At 43.1% G+C, this 22,460-nt stretch overlaps 2 protein-coding genes across 2 annotated transcripts in view; one reads left to right on the top strand and one right to left on the bottom strand.

Moving 5' to 3' along the window:
• LOC310774143 (glycerol-3-phosphate dehydrogenase, mitochondrial-like) overlaps positions 1–6,076 on the bottom strand; it is a 41,761-nt gene extending 35,685 nt beyond the window's left edge. The window contains exons 1-2 of the mRNA XM_083634217.1: positions 6,015–6,076; positions 2,727–2,833 (exon numbers count right to left, since the gene is read on the bottom strand). Of these exons, the coding sequence (XP_083490343.1) occupies positions 2,727–2,828 (102 nt within the window). The 5' untranslated portion in view covers positions 2,829–2,833; positions 6,015–6,076. The remainder of the gene's footprint in view (positions 1–2,726; positions 2,834–6,014) is intronic.
• A 1,410-nt stretch (positions 6,077–7,486) lies between these two features.
• Positions 7,487–16,356, top strand: LOC310774014 (nuclear receptor subfamily 4 group A member 2-like; the record flags this gene model as incomplete). The annotated part of the gene is made up of 7 exons (XM_083634068.1): positions 7,487–7,759; positions 8,249–8,803; positions 12,688–12,817; positions 13,277–13,434; positions 14,119–14,318; positions 15,220–15,398; positions 16,088–16,356. 7 exons carry the CDS (start codon positions 7,487–7,489, stop codon positions 16,354–16,356), a joined length of 1,764 nt encoding a protein of 587 aa, XP_083490194.1.
• Between the last annotated feature and the right edge of the window lie 6,104 nt (positions 16,357–22,460).

Genomic DNA, 22,460 nt, shown 5'->3' with positions numbered 1-22,460 from the left:
AGGAGCTGATTGTGTCATGGGAGGAAATGGACACAAACAGAAACATCCTAAATTCCTAGCAGCATAAATGAAGTCGTGTTTCCATTACTCTCAGAAATGCGCAAAATCTAAATATCGCAATAGAAAGTGGGTAATGGAAACACGTAATTTTCGAAAAACCTCCCAAATATCGCAAAAAGTTTTTGCGCTCTCATGAGGTGGTTTTTCAGTGTGTCGATATAGCAGTTTATCGCAAAAGTGTAATGGAAACGCATTTTTCGCACTTGCATGTCATGTGACCCATCTTCTCCTTTGGAAAAGGAGCGGAAAATGAAAGGAAAATGAGGGAGAAAGGGTTCGATAAGCCGTGGCAAAACCTCCGCAGCAACCTAGCAGAAAGACGAGTGTTGTGCAAAAGCGAAGCTGGGGAAAATAGATCATGTTTAATGACAGAAATCGGTCCATGGTGACAGGCTGCCTGTCTGTGTGCGCACAGTTATAGGCTACCTTTTTTCCTCTGCCTCTCGCGCTCACTGCATTCACCGCAGCCAGCAACATGTTGGGGCAGGGTACGACACTCATTTCTTTTGAATTGTTAATCAGTTAATCTCGTTTATATGCGTTGTAACTTCATGTGGTGATTTGCATTGACCATTGGTTGGATTTGAGCATGCAGGGGACGGGATTTGGGGCAGATCCCCGTGCGCATGGCAGCTGCTGCAACGGGGAATTGCGTTCAGGTGTGTGCGCCGTCACTCAAACTCAACTTCAATGGAAACGCCTACAAGTCGCAATTGTACATTGTCGAAGTTGTAGAAATATCGCAATTATTTTGCGAAAAACTGTAATGGAAACACAGCTATATGGTGTTGGAGCTTCTGACAATGGAGCATCATAATGTAGTCAGATCATATTATCAGTTTATGCAACGAATAGAATAACTGATCTCTTTTATGTAATGAATGAGCACTGTTCATTCATACTTCGCTGTTTTGGGTGCTAATGCCTATCACTTAAATTGAATGTTCAATTGTTTTCTCGATCCTGCAAAAATAGCTTTAGGATTTGGAAGTAAGTCTCTTCTGTCTCTGTTAGTTGCATAGTTACGGCTGGAAAACAAAAATCCACCAAAATCTGACAAATTGTCCCTTGGTTCACTAAGTTTCATGGAAAAGCTGTTCATAGAAATATCCTGACGACAGACAGACAAACTAACAGGGGAGAGTTGGAAGAGGTTATCCTTGGCAGAGGTGACAAATTATTGATCGCCTAATGAGATAATAGCCTAATGACAGTCAATAGAGCTGAACTGTCACGTGACATTTCTTGCCCCGGAAGAGTTTCCCATAAAACATTTCAGTTGGAGCAAAAACAAAAAATAAAAATGTTTGTTGTTTGTATATAAGGATTTTTCAAAATGTCTATGCAAAAATGAATGGGGAACTCTCCCTGTTCAGCTCTATAGTGTAATTTGCCTTTTGTGTCAGCAGGTGTCACACATCACAGAGCAGAAACAGAAGTGATGTGCAACGGGGGGGCATGGTGGTGCATTGGTAAGCGCTGTCGCCTCACAGCTAGAAGGTCCTGGGTTCGATTCCCACCTGGGACGCTGTGAGCGCTGAAGGAGTGCGTGCCCGTCCGCATGTCCTCGAGTGCGCGCCGCCCGGGTGGGGTCGTCAAAAGAGCCTTTCTGTGTGGAGTTTGCATGTTCTCCCCATGCCCCCTGGGGGTTTCCTTCATATAGGAACCCCACACCAAAACATGCAATATCCTGGTCGCTGATGTGGTGCCTCCTCTGGTCGTTAGGGGCACCTGTTCAGAGGGAGGGGAACTCATTGGAATAGCGTGATCCTCCCACGTACTATGTCCCACTGGTGAAGCTTCTGCCCATGTCTCGGAGGAAGCATGGAGCCAGTTTCGGCTCTCCCCAGATTGGCAGAGGGTGGAGCAGCAACCAGGATAAATAAATTAAAATTAGCATTAACAGGGGATAAAAATGGGATAAAAAAATCGAAGGGGGGGGGTGCTTTATAGCACTTTATCTGCACTTTATAGCAAACCACATTCCTGTGTTCAGATGGGACAAGCCCTGCAAGGCCTTCCCTCCCTGCTTCATCTACACTTGGCCCACACTGATGTGGGTGTTTTAAGGCCCATATTGAAGTCTGACACCCATATTCTGAATATCAGCACAAAATATTCGATGTCAGAATGGGGGTGTCAAATTTATGTTGAAATATCTCTAAATTTGACTATTTTTCATGCTCCAAAAATGGCACGTGTTCAGCGTTTCTCCCAGAATTTTACACTTTTCAGGGTGGAAAAGAGGTGAATACTAAAAGGGAAACTCTGAGATAGATTACTACTTTGCATACTGTCAAAAGAAAAAGGCACAGATTTGTACCTTTTGTCTCTGGGGCTGTACCGTTGTTCTGAGAGTGCATGATGGTCTACTCTAAATGCTGTATCAAAGGCTTTTCTTCAAGAAGACACACTGCATACTTCAAAATTTCTTTTGAATTTTTGGCATGAGAAAATGGTCATATTCAAAGATAGTGAATATTGCAAACAAAGAAAATCCTGTAAAAGGAAATATTTAGGTCCTGTAATGTTTACTGTATCGTGGAATTTATCACCATGTCAAATGTTAGAACAATACTCTCTCACCCTTTTCATTTCTGTCATGTTACAGCTTACAGGCAACTTGTCGCATACAAATCACCAGGTGACATCTCTTACTAGCTTACCTGTGCCTTCCTGTATTCCGCGAGCTGTGATATGCCGAAGATGGTGGCGACCGCCCCCCCTCCTATGAGCGCCGTCCGTTTCAAAGCCCTCCTGAACGCCATTGGTCCTGCAGGGAAAGCACAGTGGACTGAGCAAACTGAGCGTGCGCTACCCTGGGTTTTAATGCTCTGACACGACAGGTGACCATGTGAAGAAGGTATGTGGCCTGGGGGCACGTCTACATAGTCTGCCACTCAGGCTGAGGGACAGGAGAGGAGAAAAGATCATGTCAAAGTCGTGGACAGACTCAGAGACGAAGACAGACAGAGAGAAAAGCTGCATACCTGTGCTAATGGCATGAGCTTGGGTGTGTGTGTACATGTGTGTGTGTGTGTGTGTGTGTGTGTGTGTGTGTGTGTGTGTGTGTGTGTGTGTGTGTGTGTGTGTGTGTGTGTGTGTGTGTGTGTGTGTGGTGTGTGTGTGTGTGTGTACACAGGATGGAATGCAGAAAGGATCAGGAAGTAACCAAACAACTTTCTCCAACATTTTGTGCGTGCCAAACATCTGCTAGCAAAGACATTTTAGATTATTTAACCATTTTAGATGATTCTCTTATCTGGAAAGCCAAAGCCTAAAGCAACAAATGCCTTGTGAAATTAATATCTGTGTTTCTGAATGTCAGTCTGTCACTGTAACACATTTCACTAGATATACTTTAATAATTAACTGTTTTGTGAGCTGTTTGATAACAAAAAGGTAATGATTGTGAAAATGAGGCTTAAGGTATTTCTTCAGTCATAAGGGATGTTTCATACCAGGTGAATTCTAGTGGACAATGACGCACTCGCTCCAAAACAAGATTAGCTTAAACTTCACGGTGACATTGTGTTAAATCCTGGACTCCATGGATGCATTCCTGTCTCACAATGTTGCCATTTAGCTGTAACACTCACAGTTACGAATATATCTGCAAAAAACGTCCAATCCTAACAAGGGTTTCTGTCTATTGTGCAGTAGCCATCGCCATAAAATCTTATTTTTCTTTCTTTAAGTATTCTGCCACAGAGGTGAGATCATTTGACTTCTTCCCAATGCAGTTTCACTTCTTGTCACAGTAGACATGTCTTAGTAACAAGTGTGCATATCTTAAGGCAAAATAAGGCAGATCACTCCTGACACTATCGTCAAGAAAATGACACTTAACTTTTGTGACGACCCTCCCGGTCATCACAGAAGTCAAGTGTCATTTTGTTGCCCTGTCTTGCAAGAGTCTGCTGGTTGGGGTCACGGAATACTTGTAATTTCTGTTTAATGAAAACAGAAAAAATATATTTATAATACAATTTTGAATATTGGTGTGCAACTTTGTCTACAACAGCTTCAAAACAAAAACATATGCATCACTATCGGCCTTTAAAAAAATACATAAAAATTAGTCACTTTCACACCTATACACCATTTATTGACACCATTTATTGAGAGGTTATGACACTTTCATGACCCAAACCTTTTCATGTCAAGGAGGCATCAATTAGGCCAGAGATCCCAATGTCCTAAGAATGTGCCATAAGGAAACTCTGAGAAGACGTGTCATAAAATGCTACAGTACATACAGTAACTGTCTTGTATATGTGAAGAGGTTACAGTGTGGCAGTGAAGAAATTGAGAAATTAAACTATTGTTGATTATGCTGGGGAGCCCTGAAGCACGGGTTCTCAATGTGGGGTCTGTGGATGACGAGTGGTCCTTGAGGGGGTTCCAGGGGGTCCCCAGCAAATTGATGGTGTTCAACTTCAACATTACTTAATTTAGAAGTCCAAGCTGTAAAACTCCACAAATGTTTTGTGGAATAAGAAACTCCACCCGTCTTTCCATCGGCATGGGCGGGCGTGAGTAGATAATGACTTTTTGGGTGAACTTATATTTCAAGATGATTCGAAAATGTAGAAGAGTGACTATTTTGGACATAGTTTCACTGTTATTTCTCTACCATATTGTGGAATTAATCTATCCCAACCCATTTTGTGGAAAAAAGGTTGAGAATCACTGCCTTAAGGGAACCAGAAGGTCCCTCCACCGCACTTTTTGGAAATCAGTGACCTAGTGCCTTCCATGTTTCCTGCAGAGTCATTCTGAGTCAGCACTCAGCAGACATGAGTCAGGGATGATCTGGTTGTAAAACAGCCACATGGAGCTGCTCAAATGACGACAGTCACACGTGTCCTTTCTTTTTTCTAGATTATAACAGAGAGGGGAAATACTCCTGTTTATAGTAGCCTAAGGACCAATAGAGTAGACTGGCGGTTACTCCGTAGACCAGGAGTCAGCCAAACTCACAAGTCTGGTGTAGTGAGTTTTAGCTTGAAAACTAACACTTACATGTTGTTCCTGACCTTTATGAATGGATGACTTAAACTTTAATATTGGGTGACAGCTTATTTGCATAGTCCAGTGCTGACACTCTATCAAATACATGTTCAGCAGTGTCAATTGCCTGTTTGCTGCATCATATATGGACATGTAACCCTAACCGCATGTGTAGAAGCCATGAGGAAATATAAGAACAGATTTTGTACTAATGATAACACCGCTTATATTAAACTAGGGTGGAGGGGAGACTCTGGAGATGATGCGCCATGGCTCCGCGGGGTCTCAAAATCGTGACTGACAGACAGACACCGGCAACCCACCTAGGTGCCATCGTGTAACTGTGCGCATACTGTCACTTTAAGATGATCATACGCACAGTTGCTCGAGTGACATCACTGATGGCATCACAATGCTCAAGTGACATCACTGATGACATCACAATTGCTCAAGGGACATCACTGATTACATGACATCACAATCGTGACAGACACCGCTGCCCGCTTAGCCAATTTCAACTAAGATTAGAATAACTAATAACTATTTCAGGACGAAGCAGCAGCCATGTCTGTGAGATTTGGAACTGACGACTGACTGTGGATTAAGCTCCATTAAGATCTTAGATCAAAACCAATCCTCTTCTATCTAAGCCATGAATAGTAACGTTACTGTAATAACTAACTACATGGTGGGCAACAACCACATAGAAACATTCGCTTGGCACGTCTTCATGATTTCTTATGAAGACGTGCCAAGCAGGGAAGGTTTATGTTAGTCTTTCAGTGTCAAACAGTCACTAACGTTAGCGAGGAAAACATACAACTCGCAGTTGTTGCTATGCTGTTTGGCTCTCTGCCAAGAGCACACAGGGTTAAACCGTTAACCAAACGGGTAAAAAATGTTCAAAAGCACACCGAGTGAAAACAGACATGTCCACTTACAAGTTTTGTTGTTTTGTTTGGGGATAAGAACCGCTCAGGGTGATGCAGGACGTCAGCCGAGGACATCGGTTATCCAATTCCTAGTAGTGTTTGACAGTAGAACCAGGAAGCACAAGCAGCACTGAGTGACGCGGCGCAGAGCCAATCACGTCGCTGTTTCGTATTTCTTATCCAATCGCGTTCGAGTGGGGGGGGGGGACGCCGATTTGGTGACCTGACGGCATGTTCAAGATTGCACAACCCTTCCTCAGTCAAGTACAGTCTGTGGTCAAGTGCCACCAGCTGTCGTTTTTTCATCATCTTTTAGTAGTGTAAAACGCCTACAGTAAAAAACACACATGAAAACATGAAATTTTATCATTTTTTTACATGATTTATTTGGGGGGGAAAATTTAAACTAAAAAAAGATCTAAATATTTTTTATATAGTACATAGTACATAGTACCAACAACAGTCTTATTTATGCAAATTGTTGAAAAATGACCCATTGTCTGTTTTAGATATTTCTGGTTTGGAGGCTATTTTCCCCTCAATGCCAAAAAGTTGCATTGTCATTGTTAGGTCGATTTGTAAAACACAATAAAAATAAATGCCATGGAAGAATTAGGCAAGTTGCTAGAAAGCAGCCATCTCTAATAAATCAGTGTGAACCACTTTGTGTTACACTACACACCCTGACCCCACCCATCCATCCCACCCAGCCAGCCACGCACCCACCCCCACACACACCTCTACCCCCCTCCATGCTCGTGCGTAATACAGTAGGGTTTGGCACATGGTGCGCTGCGCACATAAACAAAAGCACATTATGTCGGTGTCACTGCAGCCAGTCTGCAAGTCGGTGGGAGAGCTGCACGGCTGCGCGCTCTGCTCTCTGGGCTTTTCAAGCTTCAGAAACAATAACATCATGGGATTACTTTTCACTATCCTTCTGCGCTGGATGGGGCTCTAAGGTAGCTGCAGCTTTTTCGTATTACTTTTGATTTTTTATGCCAGGCAAATTCGAGTGGACACTCAGGGCCAGGCGCTCTCTGTAATAAAACAGAAGGTAATACTGTATTCAATTCTTGACTGCATGTGATCCGGGACTGCATGACATATGTGTGTCCCAGTCTCATTTAGCCAATTTGTGTCTATGCAGCCACCTGTTGTGAATTTCTAACAGGTGTCAATATCTTGGAAGAAAGGAAAACAAGGCACTTAAGATGGAATTTGATAGCCTAAATAAATTATATTTTAAATACAATAATGATAATCATCATTATCATCATCATCATCATCATCATCATAAGAGCTACATCCCCCTCTTTTGAACATTTTTTAAAGAAAGAAATTGATTTTAAAACTCAGTGACTTGAAGGTGGATGTTTCTGCAGTGTGGGAGCCATGCACTGTCATGCGCGTTATTCCACTTTGCAGGACATTGTGCATCACTGGCTTGCATCTATCCCTCTCTCCTGCTTGTAGCCACCATGCCGTGCGTCCAGACCCAGTGCGGCTCTTCTCCACAAGGAGGCAGCCCGGGGGACCGTGACGGGGGGCGCAGCTGTGACTTCCTCACCCCGGAGTTTGTCAAGTTCAGCATGGACCTGACCAACAGCAGTGAGGTCTCCGCAGGGTCCGGCTCGGTCCCCGGCAGCTTCGGCCCTCTGGCGGACAGCTACGGCTCCGGCTACGATGTCAAGCCGCCCTGCCTCTTCCAGATGCCCGTCCAGGCGGAGCTGCCGTGCGTCAAGGTGGAGGAGGTGTGTTAGCCAGCTGCTCCTTCAGTGTTTCAAAATGTGAAACTATAATAACTATAAATCTCTAAAACCATTTTGAACGTTTAGTGGAAAAACAAAACAGACAAGATTCATCAACTGGCAATAATAATAATAATAATAATATTTTTTCTCTAAAAACGTTTAGATTTTTGAGGAGCACATTAACTATTATCAATAAGTTGATTATTAACATGCTATTAACATGCATATTAGTGTAGGCTACTGGTTCATTATTAGTCATTAGAGAAATTATGAAACTACTGGTCATCATACTGAAAAATAGGCCTATGCATTATAAGTTATCAAAACAAGGACATCTGTAATCAACAAATGAATATAGCACAAATCATAGTCACCAGTAGCCTATTTCAATTAACAATTATGGCTATACAGTAGGCTATATCAACCTTATTTCAAATATACAAATTACAAAAAATGTAATATCTTTTCTCCTAGAATGGCTCTTACAAGGTGCACGGGTGTCCTGGATACCAGCCGAGTCAGCATCACCTGCACCAGCCCGATGAGGGGCTCTCCTCCCCGGGCTCGGTTTACTATTACCGCTCTCCATCGCCGCACACGCCCAATTTCCAAACTCCTCCTGGACACAGATGGGAAGACTCCGGCTCTCTGTACAGTTTTCGTCAAAACACTCTCTCCAGATTCTCCCTGTTTTCCCTCAAGCACAACCAGCATGGCAGCCAGGGCTTGTCCACATGCCAGATGAAATTTGACGGATCTCTCCACGTGTCCATGAGCCTGGACGCATCCGGGGGGCACCAGCCGCTGGACAGCCCCGGCCCCGGGGTTTTCGGGGGGAAGCAGCAGCCCGGTGTGGGTGTGGGCTTTCCTCCTCACCCTCTGCAGCTTGCACACACCCACCACTACATGGACTACCAGCAGGTTCCCTCGCCCCCCATCCGAGGAGCACTGAGCACGGAGGGGCTGTGCGCCGTGTGCGGGGACAACGCCGCCTGCCAGCACTACGGAGTGCGCACCTGTGAGGGCTGCAAGGGCTTCTTCAAGGTTTGACCTCAGTGTCATATTGTTTTACAGGTGCATGAGAAATTCAGTAATCGATCATCGATGGTTCTCAACTTCTCAAAGTTTTTCACATCAAGGACCTCTAAACCCTCATCTGATATTGATCTTTTGTCCCAGGGTCCTCCATCTGATACGATTTTTGCCTTTATAGCTACAGAAAGAGTATGACAGTCATGACAAAAAGAGTCATAGATCGTGTCATTGTGTTACTTATGGATGGAATTATAGTAAAAATAAAATGTTCAACTTTTTGCTGGGGACCCCCTGGAACGCCCTCAAGGAGCCCTGGGGGTCCCCGGACCCCACTTTGAGAACCACTGATTTAAATTAAAGGTAACACTTTAGATTATATTATGTTATGTTAATATTGACGTATATAACAGTATTATTGGTTCATCAAGTAATTACAAATTAACAATATAATTTGCAGCTTCATTGATACACTTCATGCTGCAGGCACATTTGTACTGAGATGTTAAAATGTCTTTATAAAAAAAGAAACATTAAATCTTCAAATCTTCCCTAACAAATGAAAATATCAGTGAACAGGGTGAGATAATCCTTCTTTCTGCAGATTTTGATGATTTTGAAATAGGTTATCTTGAAATAATGATGATTACTCCACCAGTAAGATCATGTAACAACATATTCATCAAAATTGCTCTAACAATTTAATTTGTATTGAAAGCAAATGGATGTATCTCTGTTTTGGCTTTTAAGAAAACTAACAAAACACAAGATCGATTACATGACTTGTTCAAATGGATGTGTAGAAATTTAATCCATCAGAAAAACGATCATGGTGATACAAACCGCTTAATGGCTGTAATTCCAAATAATACAATGTAAAAGAAAATCCACTGAGACTCTCCACTGGCCAACTGAATTGGTCATTGTGCTTCAGCGGCACGTCCTGATCTCTTGACACATGAATTTTAGGGGCAAATGTCCTGTATGAAAATGTTCAAAGACGTGTCATGAATAAAAAAGCCTTCCTTCTCGCCTTAACCCGGTAGTGAAGCGGATCCCCGGGGGCGTTTCTCCAAATTATGACTGGCCACGACCCTGTATTTGTCCAGCCTGCCCTGAATGCCTCACAGCCTCAGGTGGCCCATAGGGAAGATGTCTTGCTGTTGACCATTTAAGGACCATTTAAGGCCTTTTTTTCTCTACTTTGAACAAAAAATTGCTTCAGAATGTTAGACTTGTGCTAGCGCCTTCCAGAAAGGGTAAGGTATGGTTCCACGGCACATACATGCTTAATAATGATCATTTGTATGGTTGTTTATGATGTCCTTTAAGTTTATACCACAGAACCCCCTTTGGTGACACATTTGGGCCTGTGGTGGCCTTTATGCTTACCATAGCAGAACCCTTTTTGGTATTACAAACAACCCTTTTAGAAAGGTTCTGGATGCACAGCAACATCCTCAAAAGCTCCACCAACCCATTCACCAGAATAAAACGTTGTCATTTATCTGTAAACTACCTAGCCTATCTGAATGTAAATTTGACACAAAACGTCTGCATTTTATGTTTCTGCAAACCACGGATGGTACAATCTCTACGTAAATTTTGACTTACAGTTGAAATGTAGACTTTGAACCCATCGGGATGTGAACACGGTGTGAGAGGAAAGTGTTTACGCCCTAGCCCTCCACCACAACTCCCTTACTGGCCATTGCACTATTTCAATAGCAGAATCTATCCACCTTATTTTTGAATTCCCCGCTGTAAAATGATTATGGGTGCAAGGTCCGGTCTAGAACATGCGCTTGTGATTGTTACAGCTGGTCGTTAAGGGTCTGCGTCACTCATACTCAGCGCATCTCCTTGTCAAACTCCGACCCTGAAAAAAAGTTGCTTGTTGTCACAAAGAAATAACACTCGTTTGTAGGGGTGTCACGATACACTCGGTTCACGATACGATACGATACACGATATTGGGTTCACGATAACGATACGATATTTTAACAATATTTTTTTGCTATCGATTTGTAAGTTGAGGGCGCATCCTCCACGCTAATTTGAGTAATTTCACCATTTTCATCCTCCGTGTCTGTAACGTCCCTCGTCTGTTCAAACAAAGCAATGAAAAGGAGACCGAGCATGCAATCAGATGCAAATCAGTGCCACCATGTTCAGCTTCTTTTTCTTGCGATATGAGATTTCATCTCAACGATACATATTGTGATGTTTTGATATCGCGATATATCGTGGGACGATATATTGTGACATCCCTACTCGTTTGACGACTTATTTGAGGGAATGTAATAATGTTATCTATATCACATCCGCTAACCTGTTGCTTTTTGAACAACTCAGGATATATTGGCCATGCTGATTTGCTCCCTTCGCCTGCAGCTTTGAAACAGTTTACAGACGGGATATGTTGTGTCCGTGTCAGCAACATAATGGTGGGAGGGGGCTGGGAGTATTACACTGGAAGAAGCGCCCATATTTCATGTAAGGCATCATGGCAGCTAGAAATAACGTGGGTAAGGTTGATATAGATTTTTGGTTCAGAAATACCCGTAGATTGCATTAACATACCATGCCAGCATTTTATTCTGGTGACGAGGCTTGGTTCTATGACCTTTACGGCACTTTGACGGTCCTTCTTTGTGCTTGGGCCATAACAAAACCTTTTTAGTGCTATATGAACCATTTAAAAAGGTATAGCGCAGCATGTTCAGATGGTTCTAGACCCTTTTGGATGTGTCCTTTATGGTCCTTTATGTCTTACCACTAGCGGAATACTTGTCCCTGTGTGACTGTCCATTTAGTCAGGCCTCGCTCACAGAGTTGGCATGCAGCCTCTGCTCTCTCTCCCCAGAGGGGTTTCATAGTCCACTTCACTGGCTGATTACAACTCCGCTCACCTGTGTGCTGCTCCACTCTGCAGCTCTCCATGGTGCTGAACCTTTTTGCCCATTTAGTTGGCCTTAATTACCTAATTCAAAAATCCAGCTCCGTTAGGTCACCTGCAGGGGTGCTCTTTACATTTACTGAAAGATTCCACATGATTGCACGTAAAATGGCAGCTGTGGCCGAACACGGCTCACATATTCACTCACAGACAGACACTTCGCATTCTTATTAGGCTATAGGAGCATAGCAGAACCCATTTCGGTGCTATAAAACCCTTTTAGTAAAGTTCTCAGATCCTCTATAGCTCCATGCTCACATGGTTTTACATGAGATGGAACCCTTTATGGTGCTGTAAAGAACCTTTCAGGATGCAATGCTCAAATGAGGAATCACACTGCGGTCTTTAGTCTGATTTTTCCCACGGATACGAGGGGTGGGTGCTGGGAGCGGGCGTGCTGCCATAAAACTGAATTGAACAAATCAGCGTGACATTACGACACCCGGATATGCCACCCGGAACCACAGCAGTTAACTAGTATGAGTTGTGCCAAACAAACGTTAATATCTCAAAAATTATACATCACATCGCTTATATTTTGGCATTCTGAGTGAGAGCAGAAGTAGCTCAAGGGTCTGATGTATAATAAATACGTATGTCGTGTTAAAGTTGTGTGTGAACTGTCGTAGTTTTTAAAATGAAGTGAATTCAGTAAAAAGCACAGCCTGCTAGCGGGAGACACTCGAGCCTGGCTCCATAGGGTCCCATTGCTGCCGTTTGTTTACCAAGACTGATCCCTCCTATAGCCACACTACTGTGCCGTGGGCTACTTGTTATTTAAACAGAATAGAGGCGTCTTCCAGTCAGTATACTGTTCCATATGGAACCCAAAGAACATCAGTTTCAATTCACTTTCAACAATGAATTTTCATATGAAGCACCCTATTATAGATGACAGCTTTCTACTTTGAAAAAATCATCTTTCTTCTCTCTCCAGCGAACAGTCCAGAAAAATGCTAAGTATGTGTGTTTAGCAGCCAAGAGCTGTCCCGTGGACAAACGCAGGAGGAACAGATGCCAATACTGTCGCTTCCAGAAGTGCCTTGTAGTGGGAATGGTCAAAGAAGGTGAGACGGCATTGATTCATTTCACTACCAACATAGGCCTGTTCATCTCAACAAGTCACCATGTCTCTATTGTGTCTTTTTTTTTAATGAAAATCTGCCATTGGGGTGTAAAGTAATTCCACTTGTTTCCAATGCAGTGGTTTCAACAATTTTCTTGAATCCTGTGAGATCTTGATAATATGGAACGATATATCAACATTCAAAATTTCAAAGATTAAAGAACAGTCAAAAGTGTATTGGAAACAAAATTGTACCATTGCATTGAGGTATATTTTTCCATTTGTTTTAGGAAAAACAAGATTTTTAAGACTCAATATTAGACTAATGATTTAAGATGGACATTTTTGCGTGGCCATTACTCACATTTTACAAGTGGAACAAAAACACACAGCTGAACTTGTAACCCATAAGTAAAACCTAAATCCTAAAAAGTGTCTCCTCTCTCTCCTCATGCTCTAGTGGTGAGGACGGACGGTCTGAAGGGTCGGAGAGGTCGCCTGCCCTCCAAACCCAAAGCTGTGTCAGACTCTCCTCCACCCATCAGTGCGCTCCTCAGCACCCTCGTCAGGGCGCATGTGGAATCAAACCCTCCACCCTCACGCCTTGACTACTCTAAAGTAAGCAGAGTTGGGCTCATGCAATGAATGAATGATGTAATTTCCTTGCAGTGGAAACACAGCTTAGCAGGTGTATGTGTAGGCTACACATTTAGTAGAGGATACACATGACATGAAATATTGATTTTAAATGATTTTACTACTAGCTAAGGCAGCCAAATTCACAAGCTTCCACCAAAAAAATTATTCAACAAAGATAGAAACACCAGCATCACTGGCTACACTGTAACAAGACCGTTACCATAATTGGGTCAGATTGCAATTCAGCCTCTAACCAGCAATCCAAATTTTGTGCTCCATGAATACTATTAAAAGCTATACATGTATTGGAAAAGTCCTAGCTGTTTTTAGCCTCAGCTAATCAAGTGTTTGTCTGCAGCAACATCTTTTTGCCACAAGGTGTCACCACTTAATTTAATTTTCAAAAATGTGTGCATGATTATAATTGACCAGTAAACGGTGGTCTGCTAGGCTATTTGGAAACCGTGTTCATTGACCAATCCGAAGTCCTACTTAGAAGGACAAACCCTAAAATAGTAAATAGCCTACCATAACGTTTCAAACATGTAAGGAGTACGACATTATAGCCTAATTATAATGATTATATTAGCTTAGAATTATATTGCAGTACTAATAGTTCATTTTCTATATTTTCCACTGAACTGAACCCCAGTGTCCTTTCAGTTCCAGGAGAGTCCTGGAAGTCCGCTCGGAGATGATGCGCAACACGTGCGGCAGTTTTACGACCTCCTGACCGCGTCCATGGAGGTGATTCGGGGCTGGGCGCAGAAGATCCCGGGCTTCAGCGGCCTGCCCAAGCATGACCAGGACCTGCTCTTCTACTCGGCCTTCCTGGAACTCTTTGTCTTACGGTTATCATACAGGTAAAAAAACATTTAATGTCAGTGCGCCCGTTATCAGACAACATGCGCACTTCCATTATCGGACAAATCCCGGTGTGATGTGCTTCACTCCTTTTTCCCAGCAAAATTAGACGATCCCAAAACAGTCAGTCCACTCCATAGTATCACAACAAGCAAATGGCAAACATGTCCCCCACCAGTGATGATGTAGTTCCACCCTAGCGGCACAAAGTCAACATTACAGTGTGACTAACGGACGGACCAATCCATGACAGTCCTCCCTTTGGTGGGGTGCAATAGAGCTTGCGGAGTTGACGTCATGCATTGTTGTCGGCATAGAGGTTGTCAGCCATGATGGGGGGGCTGCGAGAAATTCTGTGCTGTGTGTCAGGTCCTGCTGCCTGTTGGGTTCTGTTCGTGATTCGGAAAAATATCGTCATGGTAGGTCAGCGCTGCTGCATCAAGGACTGCCATAGTACTTCACACAATCATTCAGGGAGAAAACTGGACTCTGGAATATGTTTTTTCGCCATTCCTGGTTGAGGAGCTGATGAGTGTATGATAGATGAGAACGTGCCAAGTCATATCAATTTATGTTGTAAATCGTGCTTGTCGAAACACGGTTGCTTGGCATTGAGATTCAATTTCTCCTCGTAGGGTCCCTTTTCTTTCTTTTTTCTCCTCTCCATGATGACGATTTAACCAACTTTGAGCCAAAAGAAGAAAAAAAAACAGGTTTTCAGGTAACTAGCAACTATCAAGCCTGCCCTTAAACAACAGACATTACTGGGTTTACGAAAATGGATGCATGTAAGAGGACGGTGGAGGTTTCCCTGTGCGTAAAAGCATCACCAGGCGGTTTAAGTCGTATAATCGCTGATTATTTTCAGCTTTTCATTTTCGAAGCTGTTTGTTCTGTCAGATCCAACCCTGAGGAGGGGAAGCTGGTCTTCTGTGATGGCTCGGTGTGGCACCGGCTGCAGTGCCTGCGGGGCTTCGGGGAGTGGATCAATAGCATCGTGGAGTTCTCTGCCAACCTGCAGGGCATGAACCTGGACATCTCCACTTTCTCCTGCATATCCAGTCTTGCGCTGGTCACCGGTGAGACACTCGATGTTTTCCCACAATATGCTTACAAGTTATGATTTATACACTGAAGAACGTTCATATTGATGACCTTGTGTTGGTGCTGCCTTAAGGTGCTCCTCATTGAAACAGCCAACGAGTCTAACTTAGGACTTTTGATGTTGAAGGCAGACTTTACTAGGAGCACTTGAATGCAGCATCAATCTGGAAAACAAGCACCACTTTCACACCAACAATGGAAAGGGATAATATTATCTCACACCAGCAGCATATTTTCTTAACCCGACACTGCCAGATGGTTTGTTTTCACATAATCATCTGGGAACAAGTCGCTTGGGAAACCAAGGTATCAAAAAATACCTGCCAGGTGATTGGATGAGCCATCTGTCTATCACGTCTATCACAGGCTCACTTCGTTGTCGTCACACCTAAAGCCCGCCATATAGCTGCCTCCCATTGGTGCAAACCACCTGTGGTTCGGATTCAAACCAATAGATTGGAGCGTGGCAAGATGGATTTGTCATGTGATCATGATCTCATGATCTCGTGCGAATCCAGCTGCCTTGCAAGGTTAATATTTTCTCACTTGATTTAAAAAATGATGTCCTTACTCCATACTTGATGATGAGCTGTTGTTAGTGCTATTAGGATATTTTTAATTCTAACCCTAATATTGATTTGAAATGCTGTTTGCGGAGCTGCAGAGCGGCATGGGCTGAAGGAGCCGCGGAGAGTGGAGGATCTGCAGAGCAGCATCGTTTCGTGCTTGAAGGACAATGTGACGTGTGCAGCGGATGGGGGCTCGTGCTCACGGTCCGGCCAGCAGCATCTCTCCAGGCTGCTGGAGAAGCTGGCGGAGCTTCGCACCTTGTGCACCCAGGGCCTGCAGAGGATCTTCTACCTGAAGCTAGAAGACCTGGTCCCCCCACCCGCCGTCATAGATAAGTTATTCCTCGACACGCTGCCGTTTTAGAGACAGAAAACACACATTCGGGACATATTCCATGTTTGCTTTTTTCCCCTCAGCAGCGATGGCATTTTCAACCTATATTTGGTTTCCACCTCATTAGTCATTCCTGACATTTTGGATATGAGCTCTCTGCTCTGAAAAACTCAATCTTATTTCCTTTAAACCAAGTGAAAAATACCAATGATATGGAATCCATTCACTTATTCCCGAGGCAAATCTACTTTTTTTTAAGGAATTTTCTGGAATGAAGTGTCATTTTCTTCGCACTAGATAGGCTATTTCATGATACACTTAAATTCCTAAAATATGGGAAACTGCATTGGAAACAAATGGAATTATAATTATCCGACTGTAGTTACTAGAATTTCTAACTTAGTAGAGGGGAAATAAAAGATTTTAAAGACTGAAAATGATACAAAGAGACTGAATTGAAATTTTTGCAGCGTGTAAAGTCAACCTGACACATTCAACAAGAACCTCAATGCAATTTTCATGTGGAAGTTGTTTTATTAAGACAAGACTTGAATTCCTGGTTGTTTTGATACGAGATGACATTCCGCAGTGTCCCATCATATGATAGGTTCTAGGTAGGCCTATATTAGTCAAATAGTGATTAATGTAACTTGAGACTGTTGTGTTATCAGGTTTATCCAAAAATGTCACTGTCTATTGTTTAATTAATAAATTGCCATTATTGCTGCAGAACTTTGATTCATTGAACATTTCATATGCTGCTGCAGGCTAATTTTGTCACAGATAAAGTGAATACAATTAGCCCAACATCCTGATTCTGCAGTTGTTTAGAGTATTTTCTTTTATGTTATTTTTTTTAAGGCTAAGTGACGTGTGTCTTACAGGCGGTTTGAAGAGGCAGCAGTTTGGATTAGGCTACTTCCATATATTCCTATTGTAATGTAACAGGCGGAATACTATTGGACCTAAGAAGAGGTTTGATATTCACATACCCCTTTCACAGCAGCTATTTTGTGTCTCAAAGGCAGGGTAAACACAGGTGTAACCAAAACATTAATGATGGTTTCCAACTGCCATTCCATTTCAGGATTCCAGTGCCGGGGCCCTCATTAATGTTGTTGGTTGCACCTGCGTTTACCCTGCCTTTGAGACACGAAATGGCGGCTGTAAAAAGGGCCTATTATAGAGTAGACCACAACATCAGAGATAAGTGTTTAAAAAACCAAGGCTCTGTGGGGGTTTGAACTGAAAAACAACCCCCCCCCCCCCCCCCCCCCCCAAAAAAAAGAAAAAAGAAAAAAAGAAAAGAACAACAACAACAAAAAAACAAAACAATAAGATGGTGAATTATTATACGCTAAGCTCAAAGGCAATGTGATGTCGAAAAATGAAATCGTTATGAATTAATCCAGCCGGCTGTCTTGTCTGCAACACTGTGACATGTTTTCCCTAGCTCCTGTGTGGGAGAAAGCATCGATTCAATAGGCTGAGAAAGGTCAAATAAGAAACCATGATGCTCCCGAGGAGGTACGATGGTACGAGGTCGATACAGCAGGCTGGTCAATGCACCGGCCAGATAGAAATGAATCAATGTTAGTATCGGAGTAACATCCAACTTATTCTAATGATGATGATGATTGACAGTGACAGGCTGAGGAGAGAGGGAGGGAGAGAGAGAGAACTACAGTATCACTAATAATATGCATTATAGAAATCTCAAAACAAAACTACAAGTTAATATGGACTGAGGATGCATGGTAAATTCCAATTCAATTGAGTTGGAATGTGAATGAAGGAAACAGAATGTGAATTGAATTGAATTGAATTGAATTGAATTGAATTGCATTAAATTCCACTTCTCGAGTTTGTCTCGACTCACTAAACATAAATCAAACATTATGAAATAAAAGACAGAATAACAAATTGAATAGGCTACATTGGCTATCATAACGTATGTGTTAAGATTAGGCTACAGCTACACACTACATAAACTTAGAATTTCACTGAATTAAATTCAACTTCTTGAAATTCTGTTTCCTGCAGGTTCTTTCAAGTTTTAAATCTAATCAAATTCCTCAGTTGAATTAGAATTGATGAGTTCATGAATTGACTCCAAACCCTGCTACAAAGGAAGGTGACTGAGTGAGCACCATACACACACACTGCAAGTGATTTCTCTTAGGATGGAGAGAGAGCGAGAGAGCGAGAGAGCGAGAGAGCTATAGTTCAGCTGGCTGGTATAGGAGCCATCACATCTTATCTGGAGAGCCCAACATCTCTGCCTCCAGCTGATTTCAATACAGCTTAACTCTTATCACAGCCAGCCCAGAGACCCCCACCATCAAGACCCCCACCACCAAGTCCCCCACCACCAAGTCCCCCACCATCAAGACCCCCCACCACCAAGACGACCATGGGCCGATTTACAGGCTGGGGAGGCTCGCCGCTCGCCTATACCTTCACATCACTCACCTGCTTCAAAACGAGATGTTGGTGAAGGAGTTTGTTGGTAGTCAGTAACAGCTGATTAGTCCAGCTCAGGTAATCCAGTGCGATAGTCTTTAATGTTGGCAGAGTATGAACTCACTTAATTCATTTCAATTGGAGAGTTTCCTTCTAAAATGAGATATTTGAGAGAGAAAAAGACAAACCTGTCCTTGGAAAACGATGGGTGGCAAACGCGATATATTTTTGTTGGGATGCTGGTAGTTGGGATTATTTATGGGATGGGAGGGTGACATTTATTCTCATGTTTATTTTTCCAGATTTTCCTTTTTTTCTCTTTTATTTTCTCTTTTTTTGGCCTCCTCTGATGATGTAATGAAACAATGTGAAAAGAGAACATCACTCCTGAACTGTTATGCAGTTTGACTGCAGGTCACAAGTACGCATTGATCATCTTATGGGGTCACAAGCCGAAAAGGTCGAGAACCACTGCTTTAAAAGAGAAACTAGATCTTATTATTATTATTTTATAAAAAAAAAATCCCCAGATCCCCCCCCAGCCGCTTCTTTTCACCTGACAGCAAGGAATTTCACCGGCAGGATGTAGCGCATGGGAGGATCATGCTATTCCCCCCAGTTCCCCTCCCCCCGAACAGGCACCCTGACAAACCAGAGGAGGCACTAGTGCAGCAACCAGGACACATACCCTTAATCTGGCTTCCCTGGCAATTCAATTGTGCCTGTATGGATGCCTGACCAAGCCGGAGGAAACACGGGTTCTCGAACCTGCGACCCTCATGTTGGTAGGTAGGCAGGGAATCTACTGCTGCACTACCCAGACACCCACAAACGGTATCTTCTATATTTCAGAGACATAATGAACTTGAAAGAGGATGGGAACAAATGCTTCAATCTGAATGGATGTATCATCACTTCACAAAGAATAAATACATCTGTCACAACCACTGACCTAAATAATATGGACAGAGCTATCCCATTGATCTTGGTCTCCCGTTTGGACTTGAAACATTGGCCGCCGCCATCTTCAGCAGAGGGGGAGGGAATGGGTTGAGTCCTTCCACACCTCACGTGAGATGGGGGTTTCCCAGAGCCGCAGCTCCGCCTGCTATTGGTCTGTGATCGGCAAGCTGCGCGATCACTGGACAGGCGATCTGTCAATCACCCCCTTTTCTATCATCTATTTTACTCCAAACGGGCAAGTTATATAAAAAATTACCCCCCCTACAGTTGAAAAGGTGAAATTAGTATATAGACCAAAACCGTGTTTTGCCCCTACCTGGAAAGATATTTAATCCTGTTACAAAGTCAGGTATTTTAACATAGGGGGAATGCCTACTGCCCCCGACGCCTAGTGGCCATTCGAGGAACTACAGCTTTTCAATTCACTTCCACGTCAGAGGGAAGCCGGGGGGGTTGACCACTGGTCACAACCGATGGTCACAACCTGCAATTCTTCCAAGGTAATGAAACGAATAGAAACCAGAGGTATTTAATAATAATGACAATAATAATAGTAGTAGTAATAATAATAATAATAATAATAATAATAATAATAATAATAGAGGTACTATTAGCTAAACTTGAATATTAAAAACTGAGGTGTTTTGATAGCAATGCCTGCCCTTGGGAAGTCTGATGAAGGCGATTGCAGCTGAAAGGCATTGGGTTTTAATGTTAGAGCTTTGTCAACTGTTCTCCAGGTTTCATTCCTTATCATCACCTCCAGTCATTTCCAGTCATATCTCAAGCTGTGCAACATGACATTTGTATTGTAGCCTCTAATCTCTGATCTAACCATCAATACCCATCTCCTTTAAAATCCTCATTATGAGTAATCCAACAATCACCCGTTTCTCAAAGGTATTCATTATTCGATTTCTCTGGTGTTCAGATTAAAATTGACTAAAGTTATCTATTTTTGTGATGAGATGATAGTAATACTTGTACATGTAACCCTTTGCTCCTGTTTATGTGTAAATCCCCCGACAAATTGAGGCTGGAGATGCTCGACTAAACAGACAGAATCAGGTTTAAAAGACTTGAAAACTCACAAAAGCTTGGAAACTACCCAGTGCTCTCGAAAAATGACCGACTTGTCTCTTTAGTCATCATTCACAGACTAGTAGATGTTTTGGCTCAACACACAGCCTTCATCTGTTGCATATCAGTTGGCAAGAGAGAGAGAGAGAGAGAGAGATTGAGAGAGAGAGAGAGAGAGAGAGAGACTGGGTTGAAAAACCACAGTATTTGTTTCAAGCCAGCTGCTGTTGAGCTTGATGGGTTGGAAGTTTCCGGGTCAGAGGTCATAGGATAAAGTGTGAGGCTGGCTGTTGTGGCAGTGTGAACGCAGAGTTGTGGGATATCAGAGCGAGACACACCATCTTTGAGTCACTTCCTGTATCGTCTCACCTCGCCCACTTAGGAGACTGGCCACGCCCACTTAGGAGACTTGAACGTGATCTCAGATTATAAGAGATTATTTTGACAGAGGGCTGTGAAATTAATCTGATGGTGTACCCAGAACGGCCTGGCCAAGAAATGTCTGAGGGCCTTACTGAGCGACTGACCGACTGACTCTCCATTGTTGAAACACGCATGCGTGAGTGTTGAGCAGCACCGGTAGACTATAGGCAAGCCTAGTTAAGCATTACGTCATTTGGCAGACGCTTTTATCCAAAGCGACTTACAATATCACTTTTTTGTCAGCAATAGAGCAATCAACTATGCAACACAGTCTATGACAACTACAACTTCTGAAGGAACAGTGGTACAAGTTTAGTTTAGGTTAGTAGTTTTTTTTTTTTTTAAGAGAGAAAGAAGTTAGTTCAAGAAGGGCCCAGATGGAGCCTGAAAAGGTGTGTCTTTAGTCTTTTCCGAAAGATCGGCAGTGATTCGGCCGTCCTGACCGAAGGTGGAAGCTCGTTCCACCATTGAGGTGCCAGGGACGAGAAGAGTCGCGAACGGGATGAGCGACTTTTAAGCCAGCCTCGGGGTCTCAACAGGCATGCATGTTTGTTGGCCAGCCCATTCTGGGTCCGGCAAACAGTTTTATTGTGTTCAGACAGAAAAAATCTTAACCAACAATATCTCAAATCTGAAATATTGAAAAATCTTTATCAGCTTCGTCCATGCCCATTGGGTTCAGGTCCAGGGCCCCCTGAAGGCCCCCCAGAATAAGACCAAGTGAGATTATTACTGATCTTCTTGTCTTGTTTTGTTAGGACAGCTCATTTGCGCTTCTGCACATATCAAGATATGTCCAATTCAATTCTGGCTCTATGAGTGGATGTTTGTGTGTGTGTGCGTGTGCGGGCGTGTGTGTCTGCGTCCGTCTGTCTGTCCGTCCGTCCGTCCGTGTGTGTGTGTGTGTGAGACATGAGACATAGAGACTATTGTGTGTGTGTCTGTGTGTGTGTGTGTGTGTGTGTGTGTGTGTGTGCGTGCGTGTGCTTGTGTGTGTCTGTCTGTCTGATTCCAGAGGCTTTGCAGACTCCAGGATCAGATCAAACATTGGTTTCTGGGTTTGACTAAAATAGTTTATTCCAATGGGGGTGAGGTGCGGTGTGTGTGGTGTGTGTGTGTGTGTGTGTGTGTGTGTGTGTGTGTGTGTGTGTGTGTGTGTGTGTGTGTGTGTGTGTGTGTACACGTGTGTGTGTGTGCGCGCATGT

The sequence above is a fragment of the Poromitra crassiceps genome (genome assembly GCF_964638095.1).
Source record: "Poromitra crassiceps genome assembly, chromosome: 3".
NCBI classification, from domain to species: domain Eukaryota; kingdom Metazoa; phylum Chordata; class Actinopteri; order Beryciformes; family Melamphaidae; genus Poromitra; species Poromitra crassiceps.
This window is presented reverse-complemented; position numbering and strand designations above follow the sequence as displayed.